Consider the following 26098-nt stretch of genomic DNA (forward strand, 5'->3'; position numbering starts at 1 on the left):
TAAAAGAACAAGAGCCTGGTATCATGTGAAGCAGTCATTGGGGCCAAGGAAAGCATTTTTCCTACCGGATGTTGGGGTTGTACTATCGATCCCTACGCCATGGGACAAAACGGGAGGACACCCACCATTAGCAGGTGGATCCCGTCAATTTCTCGTTTTCCGGAAATGTCTTGCCGATATCGAGAAAGAAAGACGGCAAAAATGCAAAATATTGTAACCAACCTCTAGGTCAGTCAGTCTCTAAATTTGTCACACCCAAAGAATTCGAATTTGATTCAATTATCGATTGTGGTAGGCCTAATAAAATTACCGAAGAACACGTCTTGAATCGAAACTATTCTTTTATTTTAACCCGAGTGTTGGAGTTTCAATTGATTCGAGGTCTAGGTTGAATCTTCTGCAAGGCATTAAAACAATTAATGGGTATGACATGGTGTTTATTAATTCAGTTATTTTTGGATAACAAATTTCAGCCATGTTCAAAATGTGTTCATCAACTTAAACATGCATATTTTTTTTTTAATGAAAAGAAGTAATTTAGGCCTATTATTCTTCCGTTCCTATACCTTGTGTGTTCATTGCGATCAAAATTTAGAAATGTTTCTTATGTAATGTATCCCGTGCACAGAGTGGATCTAAGGGTGAGGGAGCGGGGGCATAGCCAAAACTTTCGGACTTTAGCGCCAACCGTGGACCAGTGGGCAACGTGTGGTCTGGGCCTCTGTAAAGTCTCACTTGGGCCACCTCTAAAATTTAAATTCATGAATCACCGTTGGTGCAACAAGTAGGCCTATGTCGCGAAATCAAACTTTTCCACGAAATTATCATTTCACGTTGTCAAAAGTTCTAAGAGCTAGGAGCCTACTCATAGGATAGTCCAAGATTAATTATATATCTTCCTGCTCTCTAGCAACATAAACATTCATGACGTGAAAGATGATATATTAATGTGAAATAAAAACTCGTTAATATCGGTAAACATGCGCAGGCCTGCTGTGACGGTTATGCCTACATACTTTTTCGTATCTACAAGCAGAGGTCTTATACAGTATTTCGCCACCCGGGGATGAATTTAAATAAAACAGCAAAACCATCTGTTAAAATAGTTTATGCTGAAAATTACAATAATTGTTTGTTGTTTTATTAGTTCCACTTGGAATAACCGCCGGGCGTTCACACGATTGAGTATTCCAACCTGTTATCGTTTTTCTGTATTAAAAAAAATGCTATGCCGCCCTCTGTCTTGTAGCACGCAGCCAAACTATTTTTTATTAGCGCACGTACACTTTTTAATGTCAAATAATTTAACTTCTAGCACATATTAATCTTTTTAAATGTTATATATATATTAGGCCTATAGTAAATATGAGTAATAATTGAATTTGAATAAAATTTGAATAATAACCATAGGCCTAAATGAAATGCCTACAGCTGATTGCGGTAAGATTTAATTAACATTGCTAATTAAAAAACGTTCAAAATTAGTAGAATATGAAAGTAATATAGAAAAAAAAATACCATACAATTTCACATTTTTATGGAAATGTTTCAGAAATCAAGGGAATGAATATTTACAGCTAGACACAATAATGTAATGATAACTACAATTGCAATAATTACAAGAAAATTTCACTTTCAATTTATAAAAAACAAAAAACACATCCGAAACGGAGAGAAAAGAAAAGAAAGTAAACAAGAAAAGAAAAATATACAGTATTTACAATATAAAGGAATATTTAAACATTTATCTACTAACAGAAGTTCTTCAAATTACTATTGCGCCATCAGTAAGATAAAGCATGTTACGTTAACGCACACAGTACGTACTTTAATTGTGGCACGTGTTCTGTAGTCATGGTTCGATTAACGAAATAACGACTCTATAATAACATTTCTGACGAAATTCTGACTTTGAATTGATTATCCTGTCAGCTGAGACAAGTTACCAACGATACTCCCCATCGAGGCGGCTCGGAAAAACCTAAGCGCAGCCTAGGGCGTTTAACCCAGCAAAATAGCTTTTGTCTGCTAACTAGGATCACAAAAGCCAACGTATCTATAGACCCTGGACCACATCTTATGAGTTCGTGGGAACTCCACCGAAGAATTCTTGTGGACGTTAATAGGCCTGACTGATCGATGCACAGAAGAGCTAATAAAAGGGGAAGTAGCAAAACATAATCTGCCCGCCTTAGGGAATATTTACAGCAGAAGAGAAAGCGAAACACAGCAAGGCTGGACCGAGCACAGTATTTACTATCTCTCGAGCAGTGAGTTAACACAACAGTTCGTGTAATTGCCGGGCCGAGTGACCGATTTCCATACCGTCTGGGTTCCGCTGCCTCACTTGAATTACCTTGCTTGATATACGCGTCGGGGACGTGGTTGGTTAATTATCATTTCATCAATATTAATGAGATTAGATGACGGCGCTATCAAATGTTTGAAGATAAAACTCAAGTTGTCTAACCAACTAACTAGCGATAGGTGCTTTCCCACGCTCCTCTAGTTTGTCTTCAAGTCTGGACAAGGGTTTTTCAACTAAACTTATTTTGTTGACGGATATTTTTTTTTTCTTCTCTCTCTTTTTGGAATATATTGGAGGTAACATGTCGTGATCGACCAAATGTGGAATATTATATGTATTTTAACAATATGTTGACGATTGCCTCGTTTTCTCAAGAGCTGGAGTTATGTGGTTCTACCCAGGGATTTGGTCTAGGCTAGGAGGAGGAGTAGAACATAGTTCTCGACTCGGATTGCCTAGCTTTGCACTGGTATTTTTTCTGCAGGTGTTCCTCGTCGCAAATCTGCCTAAGGTAGGTTAAATTCTTTTTTTTCTCAGGTTTTTGCATGTAGTATGCGATGAATCATCATCATGTGCACCTTTAGATCTATCGACTGTATTCTGAATAACTTATCGGATCAACAAACGAAAGGTTATAAATATTTAGGCCTATTTATTTGGGCTTGGTAGGAGGCTATTTTTAAGCATGGTCGGCCTATACATGCTATGACCATAGTAAATTCGTCAGTCTGCATTATCATGCTTAAATATAAGCATTTTTGGAATTTTGTATAACCTCCAGAGTTTCACTAAAAATGCAATAGGCCTAGGTCATGTTGTTTTTATGTTAGGCCTACAGGTTTTTTTACTTTTACTTTTTTTTTTTTTTAAATTGTGCATAAATAATATGTTTTATGTTCTACTACGAGTAGGTGTTTTAAAGCGATGTAAGGCTGTAGGTTATAAGATAGTAAACTTTTATGTGAATGGTATGTTGTTAGTGTTGTTTTAATGCAGAACTTGAATGACCACCTGTATTATGTCACTTTACCTGTGTTAACTGAGTTGTCATGACAACTTGAATTTAAATATTAAATTATCTTACTAAACTATTTATAATATTTATAAATAATATAAGGTAAGATATAAGAATAGTGTCAAATTTATTTTTCCTTTTACTTCAAATCCAAGTAGGCCTATATATTGCAATGTATACACGAAAAACATGTAAGCCTACTGTACATATGATGCTCTACAAACTCGGGTTCATTGTTATTTACAATACAGTACATAAAATTTGCTTGTTGATAACATTCGTTAAACATTATTACTTTGGATTGAAGGGCAAATTATCAAAATATAGGGATTAAAGGAGTGAATGAATTAAAGGGATTTTTAGTATAAAGACATCTAGCCTACAGTAGAAACAAATGGCACAAAATAACATAAAGCGCTTTGTCAAATGATGGTGGAGTGTAATGAGGGTGATAGTGATGATAAAAACCATAGTTTTGCTGTGCAGTCACTGTTATTCAGACACTCAACAGTGTTAAGAAACACCAATAATCGGGTTGGTATGAAATATATACAGTACAAAAATATAGTATAAAAATTAAGCTTTTAAATATTTTTAAATTGAATTAACATTAAAAAGTCACACAGAGACCTAAATAAAATCACTGATAACTCTATTAAAAATTGAAATGCTACAATAAAATATATCAACATAATGAAACTTTAAAAATAAATTATTATGTAGCAGGGTATAAGCTGGACCAAAAAAGAATATAAATAGCAATTTGGCTAATTCGGTATGCAAATAATTAGCCAAATATAAATTTGATTAGCCAGGACCAAAATAATATAAGCAATGAAAGCTTTATTTCCATTAGCTTTTTGGCTAATTTTGAATGGAAATATTTAGCAAAATTCAGCTTTTATTAGGATTTGCCTATTTGGCCGATGACAGCTTAAGCACTGATGTAGAAGGAACATGACAAAAAATCCCATTAATAATACAAAATATTAATTTTAAGTTTTAAGTTCAGTTTATTGTTTTGCCTGTAATGTTTTGATTATCCTCTCCTTTTTCTGTTGTATATTTTGTAAGACCGCACCACTATTTGTGAGTGCCACCGATACAAAGGTGAAGTGTCACAAATAAATAAATAAATTACAAACATATTTCAATTTTATTGTGTATTATCATATAGATGTTACAGTTTTTGTGAAGTTAAATTTCTTACATGTAAAAGTTCATAAGTTTACAGGTGGTAAAATAAAGTTATTTTGATTTTAGATTTAAATTGCAGACAATACTGCCTTAGGATAAAAATTCTGAAGTAGCATGAACTTCAGTTTTATTGCCTGGATACTACTAGTAGTACTTGGCATGCAGGAACTGAAGGTCCTTTAAAAAAAATGCCTAGTTTTTGTTTGGTTATCTGATCTTGTGTGCGTGGCTCTATCTTTATCAGCTAATTTTTTGTTCCTCTCTTTTTAATTCAAAAAAAGTTTGACAACATTTGTTTTTAAAGTGGACCGAAATTATGAAACATGAGTTTCAAATTCAATCTGATGTTTTGAAAATCCTTCTTATGTTAGTTTTACCTGTCATAAAAAAATTGATTTGTTTGTACTCTGTTTAGGTCAGGTTTCCACTGTTGCACAATAAGCTTTCGATTCTTTAAATAATTCTGTTTAAAGAAGATTAACTTTTAGTCGTGACACAATAACTTTACAGATTGGTTCCTTTAAGAATATAATGTAACTGAAATAAGGTCAACTCCATACTGCTAAGGAATAACAATAATACTGATAACATGTCGGGCACACTCTGCGCTGTACGGGCAAACTCCGCGCGGTACGACGGTCACATGACCGTTGACTGATGAATCTATCTCTGGTTCCTCTCTGTCTGCTAATTGTCGGTGTCAAGAATTAAAAACAGTTTTTGTGCGCATTGTTGTGTTGACACATTAACTTCTTAAAGAAATTTTTTTTTCTCCCAATTTTAATGTCCTGTACAGTTGGTTGCACTTTCACAGATGTATACTTTATCTAATTGTCCTCCCTTGGTTCTGTAATCATCTGAGAGGCGATTATGAATAAAATCAAATGCAACAATCTTGTTATTTCTATTATTGGAATTGATGTTCCGATTTTATGTATAATAAAAACAATTTTCATTTTATTTTGATGTGTGTGAAAATATCATAGGAGTGATGTTTTGCCCTATCTGACATGTTATCGTACCGAATACTCAGTACATTCCCAAATACTTGCAAAAAAAAATCACAAGTGATTCGGGTAGGAATCGAACCCACGACCTTCAGATAACTAGCCTAGCGTTATCCACTAGACTGCCGAGCTTACTCTTATTGACTAGTGTTGAGTCCGATCCCCAAGTGTTATCGCACCGAATACTCCTGTACATTTCCAAATACTTGCGATTTCCTTTTTGACTACACTATTTCACATTCACAAAATATTGAATAATCTAAAATGTTGGTAAGATTTTCAAAGAGATAAAAAAATAATACATCTACCAGTATTTATATGTTTATAATGGTTTTTCACAGTAGATTGTATCTGCCTCCCCCTCCCCAATTTTTCCGAAAGCTGACAATGAAATCTATTGAACTGAATTTAATTTATTCACTACAGAATTTGTAACAACATGAATTTCCTACACTAATATAGTGAGACCTACACTAAATGTAGCATATTTACAATAGTGACATCATACACAAATTGTATATCAAAAGTAACACATAATAACTGTGACAAATGATAGCGAAATTGGTTTGCAAAGATTGGAAACACATACTGGTAGCAATGACGAAAATAGTGCAATAACCAACAGGGCAATTATTATAAGCCAGTGGAATTAGTAAAATAATATTTATTATTTTATTAATTCATCCCAGATATCATCGCAGAGGTTAATTTGAATCAACATGGTGGAATATTTCCGAGCCTGGAAAATTGCCTAGGAAGTAGGGAAACCTTGACAAGCAGCAATTGGCTCCCTAGTAAGGGTCTCAACAGGACCTTATGCTGTCTACTTGAATTAAATTTTCCTTTGTGACTGAAAACTTACTCTCTTATCAGCTCTGATATCTTGGAAACCAATTTATATTTTTAATACTTAACCTCATAATTATGATAATAAAGATGAACTTTCTTTGATCGTCTGTACCGCCAGTGATGGACCCGGGGGTTTTTTTTAGCGGGGGAGAAGATAGCAATCAAAGACATTTAGTCTGAGGAGGAGATTATAGTCCAAGGTAGACTGGTTTGGGGTTTTCTTGTCTTATGTGGGTCCAGGACACTATGCGCCCAGAAGCTCTGGGGTTGGGGGGGGGGAAGAGCACCTTTTTCCCAACCCTCTGAATGCATAATTGTAGTAGGCCAGCTTTATTAAAACACTTTTACACTGCAGCTTGGAAGAGGTAAAAAAATATTTTAAGCCTGAAATTGAAAAAATAAGAACACTGAACCCGGGCAAAATTTTACTGCTTCTTATCTTAAAATAAAGTGTACTGTACTATGAATAGAAAGGACCGAAAAGTTAGATTTGTACCTTAGATTCACACCTGACCCATTTCTGGTTTTCTGTACTTTCATAATCTTTAGTCCATCTTGTAGGCGTACTGTATCTCAGTATAAAGTTTAATCATAACCAATCAAATCAGTTCATCTGTTCATATCATCTTTGTAACATTTCTACTAAGTTATGATTGCCAATGGCTTTAATATACAAGGATAAGATACTAAAATGTCAAACACTTAAATATTAACACAAAATTACTGGCTCACACTTGTGATATGTCTCGCACTTGTGATCAAATAACACGCTGGCTCGCACTTTGGCAACACTCTTTGGCAGTCAACTCGCCCCTAGAAAACCCGCCCTTGGAAACTTACCCCATAAAAAAATGTACACTTCATAGACCATGCAGTCTTCAAAATAAAAATTGTAACCTTTGGTAATCAACTACATTTTCCACATACATAGAAATTTTTGAAACTTTATTTAAAAAACCCTAAACTATAATTCACCACACTATAGACACTTTTTGACAAAAATGAAAAATTACGACTTTGTTACCCAATGAGAAGTGTTGTAATATAAACAATGTGTCGAGTCTCATATTATTTGTCTGAGGATTTTTTTTTCTGAATTTATGTAACTAAATAAGTAAATTTGCAAATTTAATCAGAGTAGGGAGGTCAGATAGCACCAACCTGATCAAAGGTAATTTTAAATATTATTAATGCAAAATGTAGTTAAGTAGGTCAAATTGTACTTTTCTGTGTTTTTATCCTTGAATGTATTTTACTTATAATTACTTCAGAATGAATAAATAAATAAATAAAATAAAATAAATAAAATGTACATTATTTAGAATTTAATAAAATATTGAGCCGTGCTCACACTGCCGTACAATACGATCATTAGCAACATCTCCGTTTTCTGTGAACACTTGACGATGTGATGCAGCGTGCTAATTGTCGACGGTAGACTGAGCAGATTCATTAAAATGACTCGTTTGCTCATCACTTTGTATTCTCTATGTAATCTCTTCAGCCAATGACTATTTTATGGTCAGTGGTAAGGCGCAATAAAAATTTGTATTAGTTTATTACTTGCGCATGTGTTCTGTGGTACTGCAAAAAAAAAAATATTTTCACAATTTTTTTTTTTTTTTTTTTTTTTTAAAGAAAAAATTGTGGAAACAAATTTTTTTTTTTTTGCATTTTTAAAAATTAAATAGTTATTAGATATTGTTTATATTACCTAAATCATGTTTTACTTTGAATATCATTGCACCAGCAAACAACCCAAGCATGATATTTGGCTTTAGCAAAATAAAAAAAGCCTCCCCCCCCCTCATTACTTTTCCAGCCTAGATAGGGTGAATTTAACTAAATAATATTTTTTATAGAGCCTAAAATCTGAGATTTAATACAGCTCATGATTTGAAAATACCATAGTTTCTCTGGTGTAAGCCCACCCTTTTGAACATATAATTAATTGGGCCGATTTTGGAGAGTAGGTGCTATCCAGGGAATTCCCTTTTCAATCAAAAGGCAATTTTTCAGCAATTTAGAGTATTCATAAAAGTCAGCTTAAGCTTCTCATTCAAATAATACCATGGGCTTTCGCCTGAGAAAAGGCTAGTAATTAAAATTGGGTGTAAAATAGGGGTGGGCTTATACACGAGATGGACTTGTACCCAAGGAAATACTGTAATCGAATTAGTTATAAACTTACAATAAGAAGCAGGTCAACATAATTTAGTAGTTGCTGATTTACAGTGCGTTATTAGAAACCAAATTTAAGGACTGTTAAAGAATACAGGAATGCATCTGTTAATTAGCAGGAAAAATGTGTATTTTTTTTTATTTTTTCAACTATTAGAGCTATCAATCAGCTTTATTTCACTAAACACGTCCATGTACTGTACACTCTCCATTTCAGGACCCCTCTAATTTGAGATTTTCCTGACCACCTATCTCTTGAAGGCCCAGGTTCTGGAGGGAAAAAAATGTGTTATTTATACAACTGAATTTTCTAAGACACAAAAGTAGTGTTTGATGAAAAACTTGGGAAATTTTAATGAGATACAGATTTTTAAAAACCTGGGAAGGGGGAAGGTGGAGAAAATGATGGTTACATTCCTATTCCTATATTTTTTCTCTCCCAGAGCCTGTCTTTAGTAAAGTGTTCAAATATTTAAATTTCAAGTTAATTAGTGCTACACAGTAAGTATGCCTGTACAGTATTGTAAATAATGGATCTAATATTATTAAATAATTGTCATGATTTTATAGGGTATTATTTTATATTATTAATAATTAAAAAATAATGCTTTTTTGCTGTTCCACCTGTGTAAAAGGCATTGACAACATATAGAACATAAATTTTGGCGGCATGACATGCCTAACAGCCTAATGGTGTAACCAAATCTCTAACTAAACAGCATTCATTAGCTAAGCAACATTCATCAGGTTCCAGTTAATGTTCTGGCAATTTAATAACATTAACCTTCCCACGGTCAAGAACAGTCGGTGCTCAGCATGGTCCAGTGAATACACTTAACGGTCGTTTTAAATTCCAGATTTAGTGTAGATTATCTGCTAGAATACCTTCTGCATTATTCATGCTGTATTTTTTGGTTTTGATATGTAATTGATAATTATATTTGGTTACAGTATTTTATTTTTAATGCCATGTATTCCATTTCTGACATTGTGACTTATGACATGTTTGTTTTTATTATGATTTCTGTTAGCTATTAGAATTGATAGTACTAAAAAAAGAAAATAAAATATTTTAAGCAAACATGGCATTTAGGAGGGAATGTGTAATAGCAAAAGAAAGGAATATTTGAGGACACAATGTTTTTTAATTGATAATATTTGCTATTGTTTTATCCATCACAGGCATGCGTGGGTACGAGTAAATTTCAAGTTCGGATTGAGTATATACATAATCGCAACGGAGAATTAGCGAACGGACAATGCTGCGGGGCTTCCTCTGCAGATAGCCAGTGCCTTGAGCAATGTCGGACATGTTTTTATATTTGTGGGGATGTTTATCGTGCATCGTATCAACCTGGCAGTAGTTGTATAATTGGAGAATCAACAACCTCCATTCTTGGAAACAATTCGTTTACAATACCGGACACAGAGGGCGCTGTTGCAAGTTTTGATATTACGTACGCTTGGCTGGTAAGTCAATTTGAGACTTAAAATTTAAATTAAACTCAATTATCTTCCAATTTTAAGTATCAGTGATTTATTGTCTAACCGATTGCATAATTGGATTGGATTCAGTGGATGGGATGAATGGATACACAGTTAATAATTAGCATTTAAACTTAAGCAATTTGAAGAAATGAACAAGCCAGGGGCTAATACTTCAATAAACATTGCCAACTTTAATATTCCTGCTATTATACATAAAATACAGGTGGGCCTTATTTATATCACAGGTGGTTTATTCTATGCGAGTGCATGTGATATAGAAAACCTGTGATAAATACCAACACGACATCAGATGGTAAAAATCATGTAAAATATAAAATTTGTGCATCTTGCAGATGAATACAGTAGAACCCCCCCCCCTCCTTGGAGACACTATTATTAAGGGGATACCCCTGTGAAAGGTACTTTTTTGGCCTCAAATCAAGAGAATTTTTTTTTATGCAACATTTTTAATCTCTATTCCCTTATTAAGGAGACATTTTCAGTCCTAGAGGGGTCCCTTTAATAGGGATTAACATCAAGCCTATTCAGTGAAGACTGTTCTACCAATAGAACAACACCCAGTAAAGCAAAGAAAACTTGAAAATAAAGCCAATATCTTGATGAAAATTTGAATTTCACATTTGTAAACATTTTTTTTTATATATTTGTGTTATATTTACTGTGTACCACCAGATCTTCCTTGGAAAGCAGTGCTAGTCACTGAATGGATACCCCTGGTTAAAGAATGTTTAAATAAATAATTAAATAAATATTATCTACTATTACCATTATACTTACACACATTTTACTGATTTTAATGTGGCCATATACAAGAACATATAGTAGATTAGGTAGGTAATCACTTACAGTAACTAAACAAACCATAAAATATATATAACCGCCCGGTCTTTTTCCCACAGTAAACTTCATGTGACTAAAAATTAATTAAATAAATATTATCTACTATTGAAAATAAATGATTAAATAAATATTATCTACTATTGTACTTGCACACATTTTAATGATTTAAGGAAGCCACCAAGTCTTGTTCCCACAGTAAATGTCTTCAGGTGACGAAAAATGCATTTTATTAGGCCCTATACATGTGTCTGCATCAATGGACCATGCCCATGTTGCGCAATTCAACACAATGATCCTGCGAATTATAGGTTATTGTCCTACCCTTACCTTTTTGCACTACATATGACATATTTTTCAGTCATACTGAAAGTGCATTTTGATTTTATTGTTTTATCATTTATAGAACTATAAAAAAATTTTATTATTATTATTTTTATGTATTCCCTTAATTTTTGTGTCAATTTAATTTCTGATTCCATTTGTTAGATACCCCATTATTCCATGTGAATTGTCTCTATACATTACATCATAACTTTGTTTTTAAATTTGTGATTTATAAATATTTTCAATTATTATTATGTTTATGCTCCCGTAATTTTTGTGTCAGTTTAATTTGATTCCATTTGTTAGACACCCTGTTATTGCACGTGAATTATCTCGTCCCATACCCGGCACTGACCACCTATGCCGAGAATTGCAATCCATACGGTATTTTAGTGGTTTTGGTTTATACAGCCAGAGGAAAAAGATGGTAAATATTACACCATAAGTCCTGCTGTCACCGTGTATTGATTACTTTGTGCAAATATTCTCTTTAAACAAAATGATGTTTTGGGATGAAGAGATGTTGCTTTCGGGTCCTGACCTCAGCTATTCGTTTCATCCCAATAGACTATGGGAAGAGGATGCAGTGAGAATGAACACCTAGCTGTTTGTTTATAGATGCCATTGTAACTAGACGCTACATTATCTGCTGTGATATTGGGAATGCTAAAATATATGGTTCTCATAACTATGTAGCATCAAGAAATTTAGCTTTAATAAAATTATAATAATAATGTTACACTTATAGTTTATATGTTGTTGTTAAGTGCCTCAAGGTTGTGACAACGCGAGACGTTATATAAATCCAGAATTATTATATATTATTATATTTTAAGAAGATTATACAAGAGTGTATATACTCAGTGTGCTTAAAAAATAATGATAATAAATCATTAGAGGCCTTGATATTGTTGGTGGTATGTGTCTGAAGTGGCCTTTTTTGACAACCTATTGATACCATTTTTGGGACTTTTGCTTTGGTTTCTAGAATAGTAACGATTTAAAACATTTGTTAATTTAGGACAACAGAAAAGTAGCCTTAATTGGAGGTGATCTTTAATTAGAGAGAGACCTGTATCTCATTATGTCATGTCATGTTTTGGTCATCTTGACCTCGCATTCGTTACTTAATAATTTGATATACTGTACAACAACGATAAAGAAATAAAATAACTAGCTTTACCTACAATATTCAAATTTTGTGAAAACAAATAAATATGTAAAAATATATGAATACATATAAACTTTATTATTCCCATAAACAGGTCAATGCCCTTCATATTTCTTTATTTGTATATAACTTGACATGCCTGATTTTGGTGATTAGCCAGTTTTCATCTCATATTTGTTACTTGTCAAGTCTAAATAACAAGTTTATAAGTTGAGGATAGTATTGAATTGGTATAAATGAAATGAAAAAACTTCAAATTTATTCAGTTTTTAGGGTTGTGAGGATTTTCATTATTGAATGTAGTGCTTTAGACAGTTATTATTTTTATTTAAATAACAAGTATAGAGGTTAATCCCTTTAACAATCAGCTCATCATTCCCATAGTGCTTTATTGTTATAGGTTTTCCTGATGCTTAAGCAAAGGATTTAGATAGGATTGAACCAATGATCTTAAGGTTTCAAGGGGAGCACTTGTTGAGTTGACCAGCTGTTATATTCATCAGTTGATTTGACATCTGTTTTTGCCAACTAAACATTTTGCATTTATAAACATATTATAAACACATGCATAAACATGTTATTTTGGGTTTCTTTGACATTTATGCAAAGATAAGGCATGTTGCTTCATTGATAGCCAATGCACCATCCTTTTTTACATACTGTATGTTATATTAGTATATTAGGCCAAATAAAAAAAAATCTTATGTTGGCCATGCCATAGAGAAAATAGTTTCTCTATGGCCATGCTGACCGAACCAAAATGTTCAAAATTGAGAGTTGGCATTTTAGTTTTTTCCTTTTTTTTTTTTTTTACATCGAAAACATTTTTTTAATGAGCGAAAAAGGCTGGAATAGGCTTTTCTTGAGACGGTAGGAATGCGACAGTGTTACGCTATCGTTTTGCTCTTCAATATAGATTTTAAAATGGTCTTTGTATTTTTGTGTATTTTCTACTTTTTAGGCATAAACAATTTTTGGTAAAAAATAAATAAAATTTAAAAAAAAACTTTTTCTACCGACCTACCCATTTTTTTTATTTTTCCAAAACGTGGCCAACACAAGAATTTTTTTTTTATTGGCCCATCAACCAGATCCTGAACTGTAAGTCAATGTAAAACTTGATTAATCAAGGGAGTGCAAGCTCTCTTTAATAATATTTAGAAAATATATAAAAAATTTGTCTAAAATAACCTCTTCATTATGTCGAGTGAAAGAAAATTTTGCAATTGGAAATGTTGAGATAAAATATAAATCTTACTTCCAGGCTTTCATTACTATCTCTGCAACTTCTTCATGGAAACTGAAGTATTTACACATTGATCACATGATCATTCAAGCACGTAGTTTAAATGATCATGTGACAACACCTCCTCCAGTACTACCAGTAGCTTGTATCTACGGTCTCGACTGAGAGTGCGGTGCCTGGTCCGAATTTTCATGGATTCTCTTATTTTCCTTGGCCAATATTTTTCTCTCGATGAATAACTGACATTCATTCGTTCTGGGTAATTTAAACTCAACTGCATGCTTGAATGATTAATTTAAATGATAAATTAACAAATATGTTGATTTTAATGTTTTTAAAAGATAATGTATACCTATTTGTTAAAGGAAACTGGTGTTTTCTATTGATAACACAGCTTCCCAACATCAGAATATTCCTGATGGATAAGCCAGGATCTAGCTGAAATCCTAGAAACGTGATCTGTGTTGCTTGCCAGATTCCACGGCCTTTAATGAGGCATTTGGTTGGTTAAAATTTGCAACCTTTTAATTGGCATTTCTGTTGTGGTTTTCGTTTTTCATTTTTTTTTTTTGGCTGGCTATATATGTGGGTTAAAAACATGATGCGTGTTGCAGATTGCTTTGTTTGCATTTTGGTAACTGAAAAGCTTTTAAGAATCTAAGTAGATCTAATATAGAATACATTTCGATAAGCTTGGAATCTGTCACCCAGAGAAATAAACAACTAAAATTTTTCTTGGAATTTAACTGGTATTAAAAATATCAATTCTCCTCTATCCTTTTTTGTCTGATTAATAATGCGTTAAATTAAATACTCTAATGCTAATGTACAGGCCTGCTTTCTATGCCTCTTTGTTCAGATACAGTATTTTTAAGGGCTTTTAATAAGATGAAAAACATTTGGTTATTAATACTATGGTATAACTATGCTATGTTATGCAGCTTAAATTGCAAATTAAAACCATTAGAATATCATTTGTGTATCTATATAATTGCAGTTACATTAAATGTTTACTGTGCGATCCAAAGAGACAGAAATTTAACAAACATTGAGGAGGAACAAAAATTTATAAAAATTGTCAACAATCATATATCCCATGCATTTTGGTTGGTAAAAAATGACCACAGGTCTAAAATTTTATGATTATGATATTATCAATTTATTAATTATCCTTGGTAAAGAAATAATATAGAAAAAAGACTACCAACTAAGCAAAACAGATTTGGTTGTGTAACATAAAGGTGTTAATAAGGGAGTGAATATTGGAACCACTGGCAGTTAGTTAAAAAATTTGTACTGTTCACCGCAAAAGATGTGCACTATTGCAAAATATTTTGCTGGTGGTATATCGAGACCAGGCTATGCCACATGTGAGTGGCACCATGTACCTGTTGGATCCCTGGAGGAAACAAAGAAAACACACCGAGTCAACAAAATGAACCATGTTAGTGGGAGTGATGCCGTTGAATCATATTTTATAGGTGGTAACTTTTCAAGAAGCACTGGAGATATTTATATTTTTGTTTGTATAAATTATTTATTTTAACATTTGAAGTAAATTTTACTTAGGATGCAAGGTATTGACAAAATATGGAATAAGGTAATAAAAAAGGAAAGACAAAGTGTGTGATTTAAGTAGAGAAAAGATTATATAGTCATGTGAAGTCATAATAAAAGAAATAGGCCTAATGTCACATTAATTATTACAGGGCAACTTAGTACTTACAATGTGTGATAAAAAATAAAACAAAATTTATTTAAAAATACTTAGGCCTTATAGTTAAAATTTTAAAAATAGAATATTGTTTAACATTTAGTTTTGCATAAGATAAGACATACTAGATAATATAATATACTCGAGGTATTGAAATGCACTCCGTCTTGTTGGGATTCACTATTTTGACATTAATTATGTCATCATCAGGAATCATTCCTGATGATGACGTAATTAATGTCAAAATATTGAATCGCGACACAATGGCGTGCATTTCAATACTTGGAGTATGTATTGTACTATCTTATCTGAGATTAATCAGTGAACCTTTTGGTGTTATTAATAAGACATACTGTAGAAAATGACAAGATACTAAAATGTAAAATGTTGTCATTCAATACCATTTTATCTAAGTTCTCAAAACAGTTTTTATTCAACAGCAGACCGAATTAGTCACCAAAGATGACGTCATCAAAATATGGCCGATTGGGTATTAAAAGTTGTTTACATCGTAAAGTCCTATGCTAATGCATTGAGCAGAGTCGAAAGTGGTGTCTATTAAATCGTCTAAAATGTAATTAAATTAGCGTAGAAGATACTTTTTATTAAACAATTTTTCACTCCATTTCAACTCTAGCGGGTCAATACTGTGACGTTTATTAAAGAAATATTTACCAAGGCTTTTCGATAAGTTGTTTTACGATAAAATGTACAAATAACTGAGTTTGAGGAGTTTAAAGACTGAAAATTTACTCGAGCAGAGGCTTATTGTGTGAAAAATAACTGCCACCTAGCTGTTTGTTTTGATGTTATACCCACTATAACGGCTTTGGTTTGGTGACTAATTTGGTCTATTGTATGAAACATAATACTACAGTATTTACGTTTGTTATCAAGCCTATTAATGATTATTCAAATACCTTTTTTTTTGCAAAATACACTAAAAATCCTGTAATTAACTAAACCTATCTATTAAGTTAGGAAAAAATAGGAGGAATTAAAGCTGTATTGATTGGGTGTACATAGTTTATTATGTTATGAGGTAGGGTTCAGCCGTGAGTTATTAGCTCGGTTTGATGTTAATTCTTTGCAGCTTCTCTGTATTAATAAATAATATTCATTTTATTTCTCGAGGGGAATTCAGTCCTGAGAACTTAGTCTTTGTTTTCTAGCTTTGTTGCCTGGTGATCGGCTTGTAAAGGTGTATTCCATCAGAGTGTAATGTTTCCTCGATCTTTTACCTCATTTTGCGGTACACGGGAACTACTCGAGCCTAACACCCAGACAGAGTACTCCCTCCTAGTGTGGCAAAGGGAATCAGGTGTCGTAGACAATTTACTCTGAGAAAAACAACGGAATCTATCATTGATCTGACACCTGCATCCAACCTAAAGAAATTTATGTTGTATGCTCATTGATTAACCAAGTCCTTAACAAGCCAGAGTGTAAATATTTCACGCATAGTCGGATTTTTCTACCCAGAAGTCTTTGTATTATTTTATCGAGTATTTTTTAAATGAAAATAACTCTAGATGAACTTTCTCAGACCTTTTGCTAATAAATACTAGTTTCGATCAATGTGAACCCTCACATATTTTAGCTAATGATATCAAATTGGGTCCGTTTTTTTGGTTTTTTTTAACTAAGCTAAAGATCCAATTACAGATGCATTGATGTAGAAGTTATTTAACAGCTAAACACAAAAGCAAACCACACACTATTATTTGATGGTGTATTGTATTTTTGTAATCATACGCAAGAGTATATTAGTAAGTAGATTAACGCAGTTGTTTAAGTCAAACATACTACAAGTATACAATAGAAGCGACGGCCCAAAAGAGTGTCAGTGGGTACCGTGTACACTTGCTTTGTGCGTAGAAGCTTACCGGTGTAAATTGATACAAAATTGTAATAATAGCCGCAAAATTGATTATAAGAATGAGTAAAAACTTGTAGGGTTTTTTTGTCAAATCCATCACATGATTTGATCTAGGTAAGCATCCATGAACCCTATGCAAGTCAACAATTGTATGTAATCAGCCTACAGCACCTGAATCAATATTCAGTGTTTGACATTGAAAGAGCTGTTAATTTTTACAGTTGCCTTTATTTTCATTCATGTTAACTAGTTTAAGCTAATAAAGTTTCTCTAATTATTTTGGAATATTTCTGATGTAGACCTAAAGATTGTAATTGAGATGAGAATGATTGGCATCTCTGCACTTTAAGACAATTTTGTTAATAATTTAAGCTTACTTCATATTGTATTATTTATTTCAGCAAACCATTAGTAGTATGGTACCCCACATTCTATTCTCAAGGTCATGGGTACAGACAAATAAATATCTGTTATTACACAAAAAGCACTCAAAAAAGATAATTAAACTTTATACTAGAAGATGCAAAAATTAATCTTAGTGGCTGCCGTACAAAGTCAGCTTTAGTGTGTTGCTGGTACCATGCCCTGAATGCATTGTACCATCTTTCTATGGGTATTTGGTTGATAGTTACCATAATTTGATATTTTTATAATAGTATGTTATTTTTCATAATATTTTTATAACATTTTTATAGATAAATATATTATTTTATTTATTTTTTATATTATTTTTAAAGGTAAATATAATTTTTTTTTTTTCATAATAGTAATATTTTTAACATTATTCTTAAAGATAATATAATTATATTATTTTCATAATAATAATATTAATAATAATATATTTTTTAACAATACTATTTATTTTTAAAGCTAAATATAATTATATTATTTTCATAAATTTCATAATATTTTTTTAATATTATTTTTAAAGCTATTAGAGTATAATTATATTATTTTCATAATATATTTTTAACAATACTATTTTTAAAAATAAATATAACTATATTATTTTTCATAATAATGATATATTTTTAAAGATAGATATAATTACATTTATTTTTCATAATATTTTATAGATAAATATATTATTTTTCATATTGTTTTTTATATTATTTTTAAAGGTACATATAATTATATTTATTTTTTTTCATAATAGTAATAATAATAATATTTTTAACAATATTATTCTTAAAGATAATATAATTATATTATTTTTCATAATAATAATATATTTTTTAACAATACTATTTTTAAAGCTAAAATATAATTACATTATTTTCATAAATTTCATAAATTACACGAAAGACTGATTTCATTGTGTAGCCAATTATGCTATTGTTAATTTTGTAACATTATAAAATTATTGCAACAAACTAATGGGCCAGATTATATTATTTTGATTCTAAATGAAATGGATTCTATAAATTAGTAAAAATGTGGTTTTTTTTCTGCTCCTACTTAGTAGAAATCAGCACCGTAGGTCCGTAGCTCTGTAAATTCAACTCTGTCGTTAAACTTGGTTTCTATACAATTGCTACACGTTATCGCCGACTGCTTTCGGTGATGGTGATTGTTCAGTCAAATCGGGGTGCCTTCCCGATTGCGGCAGGGACTTCTATGCAGTACAAAAATTGCCCTGAAAACATTGTAGTTACAGCGATCTTAAGGAAACCAAGTTTCAAGTACACAGCTACATGAAATAGCATCCTTGTCATATAAGCCTTGTGCTGATTAGATCATTTTATCTTTAAAGTCATTAATCCTTTGTAGTATGCAGGAATCTCATTAAATGTTTTGCGAGAGGCTCTTTAAATCTTTAATAATAATGTCAGCTCATTCTACAGTATGACATTCAGGTGAACTACTACAGTTCGCTGTTTTCATTTCATTTTACGTATTTATGACCAGAACAAACCCTACTGGTCATAACTTTGTATTCCTCCTTAAATGCAAATGTCTGTTATCTACAGCTCTTGGTTAAGCAATATAATGCAAATTAATTCAAATTCTAGGCCGACTTAATTTTCTACTTATATCTATGGGGAAAAAACTGGATCATAGATCAAAAAATAAAACAATTATTTGAATAAATATTTTTGGAATTGAATTGGTATTAAAAATGTACATTCAGTATAGTAAAAACATAAAAATGCACTGATAGTAAATTATAATTTCTAGTCCGATGTTTAATTTTCTATTTAAAACTTTGGTTAAATACTAGACCATAGATTGAGAGACAAAACAATTACTTGAATAACATTTTTGGAATTTAATTGGTATTAAAAATGTAGAGAGTAAAATAAAAATATTTAAATTTACCGTAGTAAACTAATAAAGTTTTCTGAAAAACAAATTTTAAAATGAAAAAAAAAAGATATTTGTTATATTATTTAACTAGCTAAATAAGCCCTACTGTATTGTATAGGCCTACATTTTGTTGTGTGTTAAGTCTCACAGCCGATAGACTTGACTCGAGCAGATTAGGCAATGTAGCTTTTCATAGTACATTGCACACTGATGGATTTTCTTACATCATTTCATCAGGTTTTATAAACTTCTGTGGGAAAGGCAAACACAAGCCCTCCAGTAGGCTAGGTGTTATAAAGAGGCCCTCAACTATTGTGCTAAGTAATCTCTATTATCATTTCCATATCAGTTTATACAGGCTCACACTATATTACAAATAACACAGATAATATATACTGTACCCAACAACTGCTAAACATAGAAATTGTCATCTACAAAAGTGTTTTTGAATGTGTTCAGGATAAAGTGGGGCTAAATCTAAGATATATTATTTTCATGTGTGTATTATGGGATAATGATTTTTATGTGAGGTGCTTAATCCGCGTTTATGTCTATCACTTTGTAACTGGACTTTTTCCCACGGTCTTTTGTAAATATTAGACAATTGTGCAAACTGTATTATGGGAACGTTCGGTCAGTGAAAGAGGAATTGTTTGTTTAGGTAGACAGCTACATTGTTTGTTACCAGATCATACATAAACATCGCAAATAAACTTTGACAGATATTTAACAATGTTGAAAACCAATGAGAATTTGAAAATGAACACTATGTCTACAATATTTCTACATATATTCAAAAGGAAAGAGTCGGGGAATGACACATGTTGTTGGTTTTGTAGGATTATGGATTGCATCATAATGACCTAAAATGTATATATATATATATATATATATATATGTATACTGTCTCTTATACACATCTAGATGTGTATAAGAGACAGCGTGTACATAGATTAAAAAATAAAACAATTATTTGAATATTTTTGGAATTGAATTGGTATTAAAAATGTACATTCAGTATTAGGACATTTCTCAGTTTTTTTAGAGAATAGAGACTATTGTAATATACACTTAATAAATATACAGCCATTACCGGTACCATTTTTACTAAGATATAATTTTTGTATTTGGAATGAGACAAACTAATAGATAGATAGGCCTAGATAGAATTAGCATTTATTTAATATTAATTATTTATGTAAGGTAACTTCCATATTAAGTTGAGATTCATGCTTCTGTGGCACAGAATATAAACATACTGAATTATTCATTCATTGATTGGATGTGATCTCTTGCTGACAGTTGGAATGCACCTCAATTTGCATCAGTTGCAAGTGTGTTTTTTTGTTACTCCCAAATGATCATGTTAACATTGATTTTACTGTATGGTATGAAAATCATGATAAACATATTTAAATTCACTTTTAAGTTAAATGAGCAAGTAATGTTAAAACTGGATTTCATGATTTTTTTGTCACTTTTCAGTGGACAATACATCTTAATAATATAATACCATACCACACCATACCATAATAATAGAAACACATCCTTGTGTTTATATTAAAGGTGGATGACATAATCAGAAATTATTTTGTTTTTGTCTGAATTGTCCTCCCATAATTGACTTGCAATCATCGAGGTGAGGTGTGAACAGGCAACTTAATATAGAGAGGACTGCAGTACAGTCAACATAGCCAGCCATTCAGCCACATAAAAAAAAACTGAAACCTAAGAGATCAGTTAATGATTAATGCTGTTGAAAGGAGAAAGGTTTCTGAAACATAACTTTGATGTTGGCTTTTGGAATTTCAAGTATTCGCTGATTCTTTTCACCAGTTTCTGTAAGCTTCTGTAGCCTTGGTGCAATACATACAAAATGTGATTTATTGTCGTTATTCCCCACTGCAATGAGAAATGTTCTTTCCCATAATGTTATTCTCAGAGATGTTGTAGACAGTAACTGTAGTGTATTGTCTGTCATTTGCCTTTTTTTCTTTTAGTTTCTTTTTAGTGTGGTTTTTTTTTTTGTTTTTTTTTTTGACATTATTCAAAAAGTAGGTTGCTTGCTAGCAACAACCTTAAGGTCAAACAAGGGTCAGAAAATCATTTAATAGATTCAATAAAACACCAAAGACCTGTCACCCTTATTGGTAGTAAAAATTGAATTTATTTAAAGTTAAATTGATTTTTATATTTGAATTTATAATGTTTGATTAAAATATAAGGTAAAAGTAACACAATGTTGCAAAGAAGTTCAAAGCATTTTAAAACTTAGGCTATAACAGCTACAAGGTCTTCGCACAGCATAAATACGTACAGAGCAGCGGAGGATGACAGCGATGTTTGTGAAATATGTTTGCGTCTGTTTTGCACCATTAGGAATTCTTTCAATCATGTCACAATACCCATTTAACTGAATTCTGCACAAGTTAATGTTACTTTTCATTTCTTTTTTTTCAGATTGATTATAGTCTAATTATTGAAGTACGCAACTGGGACGTAGCAACCAATACATGTCGAGAAGGTAACTTATACTTTAAACATGTCAAATGAATAAAATGTTAATTAATTTATGGATAAACTTCTTATTGAGTGCCCATTATGCTTTATTTGGTCGTAATTTTTTAAACTAGTTAAAATTATTTGATTATTTAAGTGTTTGTAAAGGTTAAACACTGACGCTATATATCTTTAATTGTCCCTATTTATGCAATCAGTGATCCATCATTTTTTATGACTTTAGTAAGTATTAAGTTGGATATTTCCAAGAACAAAATATTGTTTAAAAAAAAATTTTACCACGCTAGACTGGTTCATAAGACAGATACAATGTAAACCTACTGTAAAGTTAATTAAAGAATAGGGGATTGTTTGAGTATGGGAATGGTCTGTGTAATAGCGTAATTCACACTGCACCATTTTCTTTTGCAGCTAACTCGCATTAAACATAAAAGGATTTGACTTGGTACTATACTAGGCCTAATGATTAAAAACAATTAGACCACCTTGAAACTCAAGAAAAAAACATGTTTATGTGAGAGTCTACATTTTTTCCTGTGCATCACTGAACAGATTAAAGATGTGTAATCAATATGGCTACAATCACAATTCATCTTCAGTCTTTCAGAATGTTTTTTCAAGTAGCTTGGAATGTAAGAATGATGCGTTGGTCAATAAATAGATCAATATAAGATCCTATGTGAATGGTTGCATTTAATAAGAATAAGAGGTGAAAATGTTGACACACTGTGCATATAAAACAAGTGTAATCTACCTTGAGAAATACAATGTTGAATGAACAACAAACTTTTCAACTACTGTAGTATAATTAAGGACACATATTTTTCTTTTATTCTTTTCTCTAATTGCTTACCGTACTTATTCAAAGAGGAAGGTTTTTGAGGGGGCGTTTATTCAATGGAGGCATTTTTACTCAAATAAACACTCCTAATTTCACTGTAAATGTGGGAACTAAAAACACATATTTACCATCAAAATGTGTTTTGCGTGATCAAAAAAGAGTTAATCATAAGGTCATAAAAAATGTGTTTATACTGGAGTAGAACCTTAATAGAATATGTTGAGGATGATGTTGCTTCCATTAGTTTTGTTTACAGTCATTTGGGTGGTGGGGGAGTTTAATCGAGGACAAAATAAACGCCCCGGTGCGTTTATCCAAGGGAGCGTTTATTCCAAATGAGGTTCTGGAGGGGTGTTTATTCGAGGGAGGGAGTGTTTATTCAAAGAGGGGTGCTTATTCAAATAAATATGGTATTTATTTTTCGGTAGACCGTCTGACCTTAATTTATGTACGGTAATAGAAAAACGGGGAAATCAAATTTGGCTTGTCATTAATAGTTAATGTTATTCCATTTCTATGGAGTACTTATGAGAATCAAAATAAGCTGATAATTCAAATTGTTTAAACTATAACCAAACACATTAATTTACTCAACCTAAGAACATCATGCTTCTCCTCGACCTGCTAACCTCTAGCCTACACAAACTTTAAAGGTCCAGCCGTCCATATGATAACCTCTGTACTACAACGCTTACATACATTTTTGTTTACATGTAACACTGATATGATAACATAATAAAATTTTTAAATGATGGAAATTGCATAAATGATTACAAATTTTTATTAAAAATTATGTAATTATCTTAATAATAATTTCTTGTTAATTGTTATAGTAGATGATTGTAAATGTTCACCTGGTTTTTTTTTGTTTTTTGTTTTTTATAACCTGAATTTATATAGCGCCTATCACAATCCGCAGATTATACATGTCGCTGGCGTCATTATTTCCCTGGTCACTGGATATTGAATTGGCTGACCCACACATTGTGCAACTTTTTCTGCTCCCTGGGGAGTATCCCTGGTAATTGCTGCTTGTATGCACACGACCCATACATTCAATGCCATACCATCCTACCAGATACCCATTTATACTCCTGGGTGGAGAGAGGCAAACATAAGTAAAGTACAGGGGCGTACGGTGAAAAATCTAAGGTGGGTCGAAACAAAAGCGCAGGGGGCAAGCTGAACTTTAGCGAAGCTTTCAGAATTCGCGGGGTGCATTATTTGTGAGTGAAGCGAGCATATTTAAAGGGCACTTTCTTTAAAAGGGGGGGGGGTCGACCACACCAATCGACCACCCCACGGTACGCCCCTGAAGTACCTTGTCCAAGGACACAAGCAGTGCGACGAGCGTCGGTCTCTCAATCTCATGGTCAGAAGTCCAACATCTTATACACTGCGCCACGCGCTCCTACAACAATGATAAGATTGATCTTAATTTTTGGTTTGATAGAAGAAAAAAACTCATTTATTTTTGAATTTCTTTATTAGTCTGCAGAAAGTTAAATTACTGATTTTTTTTTAGATAAAATATTACATTTTACATTTTTCTTGTAGGTCAATCTAGCTTGATTGAACGTTCTTTCTTCCACAATGTTATAAAACCTAACGCATCGTGGTCATCTACCATCAATCATAGAAACGTAAACAACAATGGCATAATGTTTGGCTACAAATTACGAGTCATATGCGATGAATACTATTATGGAGAAGATTGCAATAAGTTCTGTCGCCCTGACAACAACTTCCGACATTTTTCCTGCGATATGTTTGGTAACAAAGTTTGTCATGAAGGCTGGATAGGAAGAAATTGCAATGAAGGTTTGTACTAATATTGTTTGTATCAATTTTATTTTAAATGTTCACAACCCCATGCTTTTATGTGAAGGTAATAAAGATGATTGCAGGATGGTTAAGACAGCAAGGATGATGGTAGCAAAAACAAAAAAGAAAAGCATTGATTGATGCTAAATATTTTAATAACAATGGCAAAGGAACAGCTAAAGGGGTATTTGTAATATCAGTGTCAGGGCTGACTAAAACATTTTATAAGCAACCCCGTTTACACAGACAATGGCACCGGAAAGTCTTGCTGGTACTAAATTCATAGGGTTGTTTTATCTTTTTATTTTTCACTCCACCATCTGATCATCTTCCAATCAAATTCACTATCCAAAAACAGTTAAAATCTGTTAGTATCCATCAGGGAGCCTGTTATCTTGTTTGGTGTTGGGGGTGGGCATAATAGCCTTGTTTACATGGCAGGTGATCACTGTGTTGATCGCGTTTATCCAATGTTATAGTTGTTAAGCGGCCGTGTAAACGGAGTTGGTAACTCTGCAACTCTGCTAACAGATCAGTAACCGTAATGGTCTAAAGAGTTACTGCCACATCGCAGCAGTGTTAACAGAGATTATCAGCATGACCTTTATGCAAATTAGCTGCTGTTTGAACTGTGCGAGTCATCACGGAATTCGCTGTTGATAAACAGCGTGAATAAAATTTATTATTTGCAGAATAGTAGTTAAAAAATATGTTTTTATCGATGAAATACATTTTAAATCTTTTTTGACTAAGGATTTCAAAGCAAGCAGCAAGTGCGCATGTTTTTTCAGGTCAGTTCTAATCATGTGACTTCCTGGTACAATTGATGATTTATTTTATCATTTTTTTTATCGTGCGTAGACGCTTGATTTATCTGATAGCAAATGGCTGTGTAAACATGGCTGATGTATTAGCATTATTCTCACCTGTATGTCCCTCTTCTCTCCTTCCCACAAAGTTATTAAAACCCCTCATTATTTATTCTGTTCAAATGATTTAATGGGGAGAACAGAATTTGAGTGCTAAACCAGGCAATTATTACAAAACTCATTAATTGTAAATAAACAAGATGACAAAAGTTTAAAATTATTGTCTTCCTGTTTGGGTCATATTACTAGAAGTATAGTACAGTAGTAGTTTCCTTGCAGGTCTGTCCTGTAGTTGCCTTTGCGAAACAGTTACTCCTCTGTTACAGTTTGTGTTGGGGTTATTTTATAGGTGAATTTAAGAGTGAATGGAGAAGCTTTAATCATTCTTCAGACATTTCTGATGATTGACTCACTGATACAATTCCCAAGGTCCACATTTATCAAGGATCACTAGTATAGACTTCTTTCCAGGATTCCTTGCCTTGTGTTTAAACATA

At 32.3% G+C, this 26098-nt stretch overlaps 1 protein-coding gene across 1 annotated transcript in view; it reads left to right on the forward strand.

The window, feature by feature from the left end:
- Positions 1-1883: 1883 nt before the first annotated feature.
- Positions 1884-26098, forward strand: part of LOC117101290 (protein jagged-1b-like) — a 74497-nt gene continuing 50282 nt past the window's right edge. Inside the window, exons 1-4 of the mRNA XM_033241246.1 lie at positions 1884-2819; positions 9740-10027; positions 22008-22071; positions 24466-24729. Coding sequence (XP_033097137.1) covers positions 2694-2819; positions 9740-10027; positions 22008-22071; positions 24466-24729 — 742 coding nt within the window. The 5' untranslated portion in view covers positions 1884-2693. The remainder of the gene's footprint in view (positions 2820-9739; positions 10028-22007; positions 22072-24465; positions 24730-26098) is intronic.

Source organism: Anneissia japonica, unplaced genomic scaffold (assembly GCF_011630105.1).
Source record: "Anneissia japonica isolate Jap-2015-1 unplaced genomic scaffold, ASM1163010v1 scaffold3709_len703521_cov189, whole genome shotgun sequence".
Lineage (NCBI taxonomy): Eukaryota > Metazoa > Echinodermata > Crinoidea > Comatulida > Comatulidae > Anneissia > Anneissia japonica.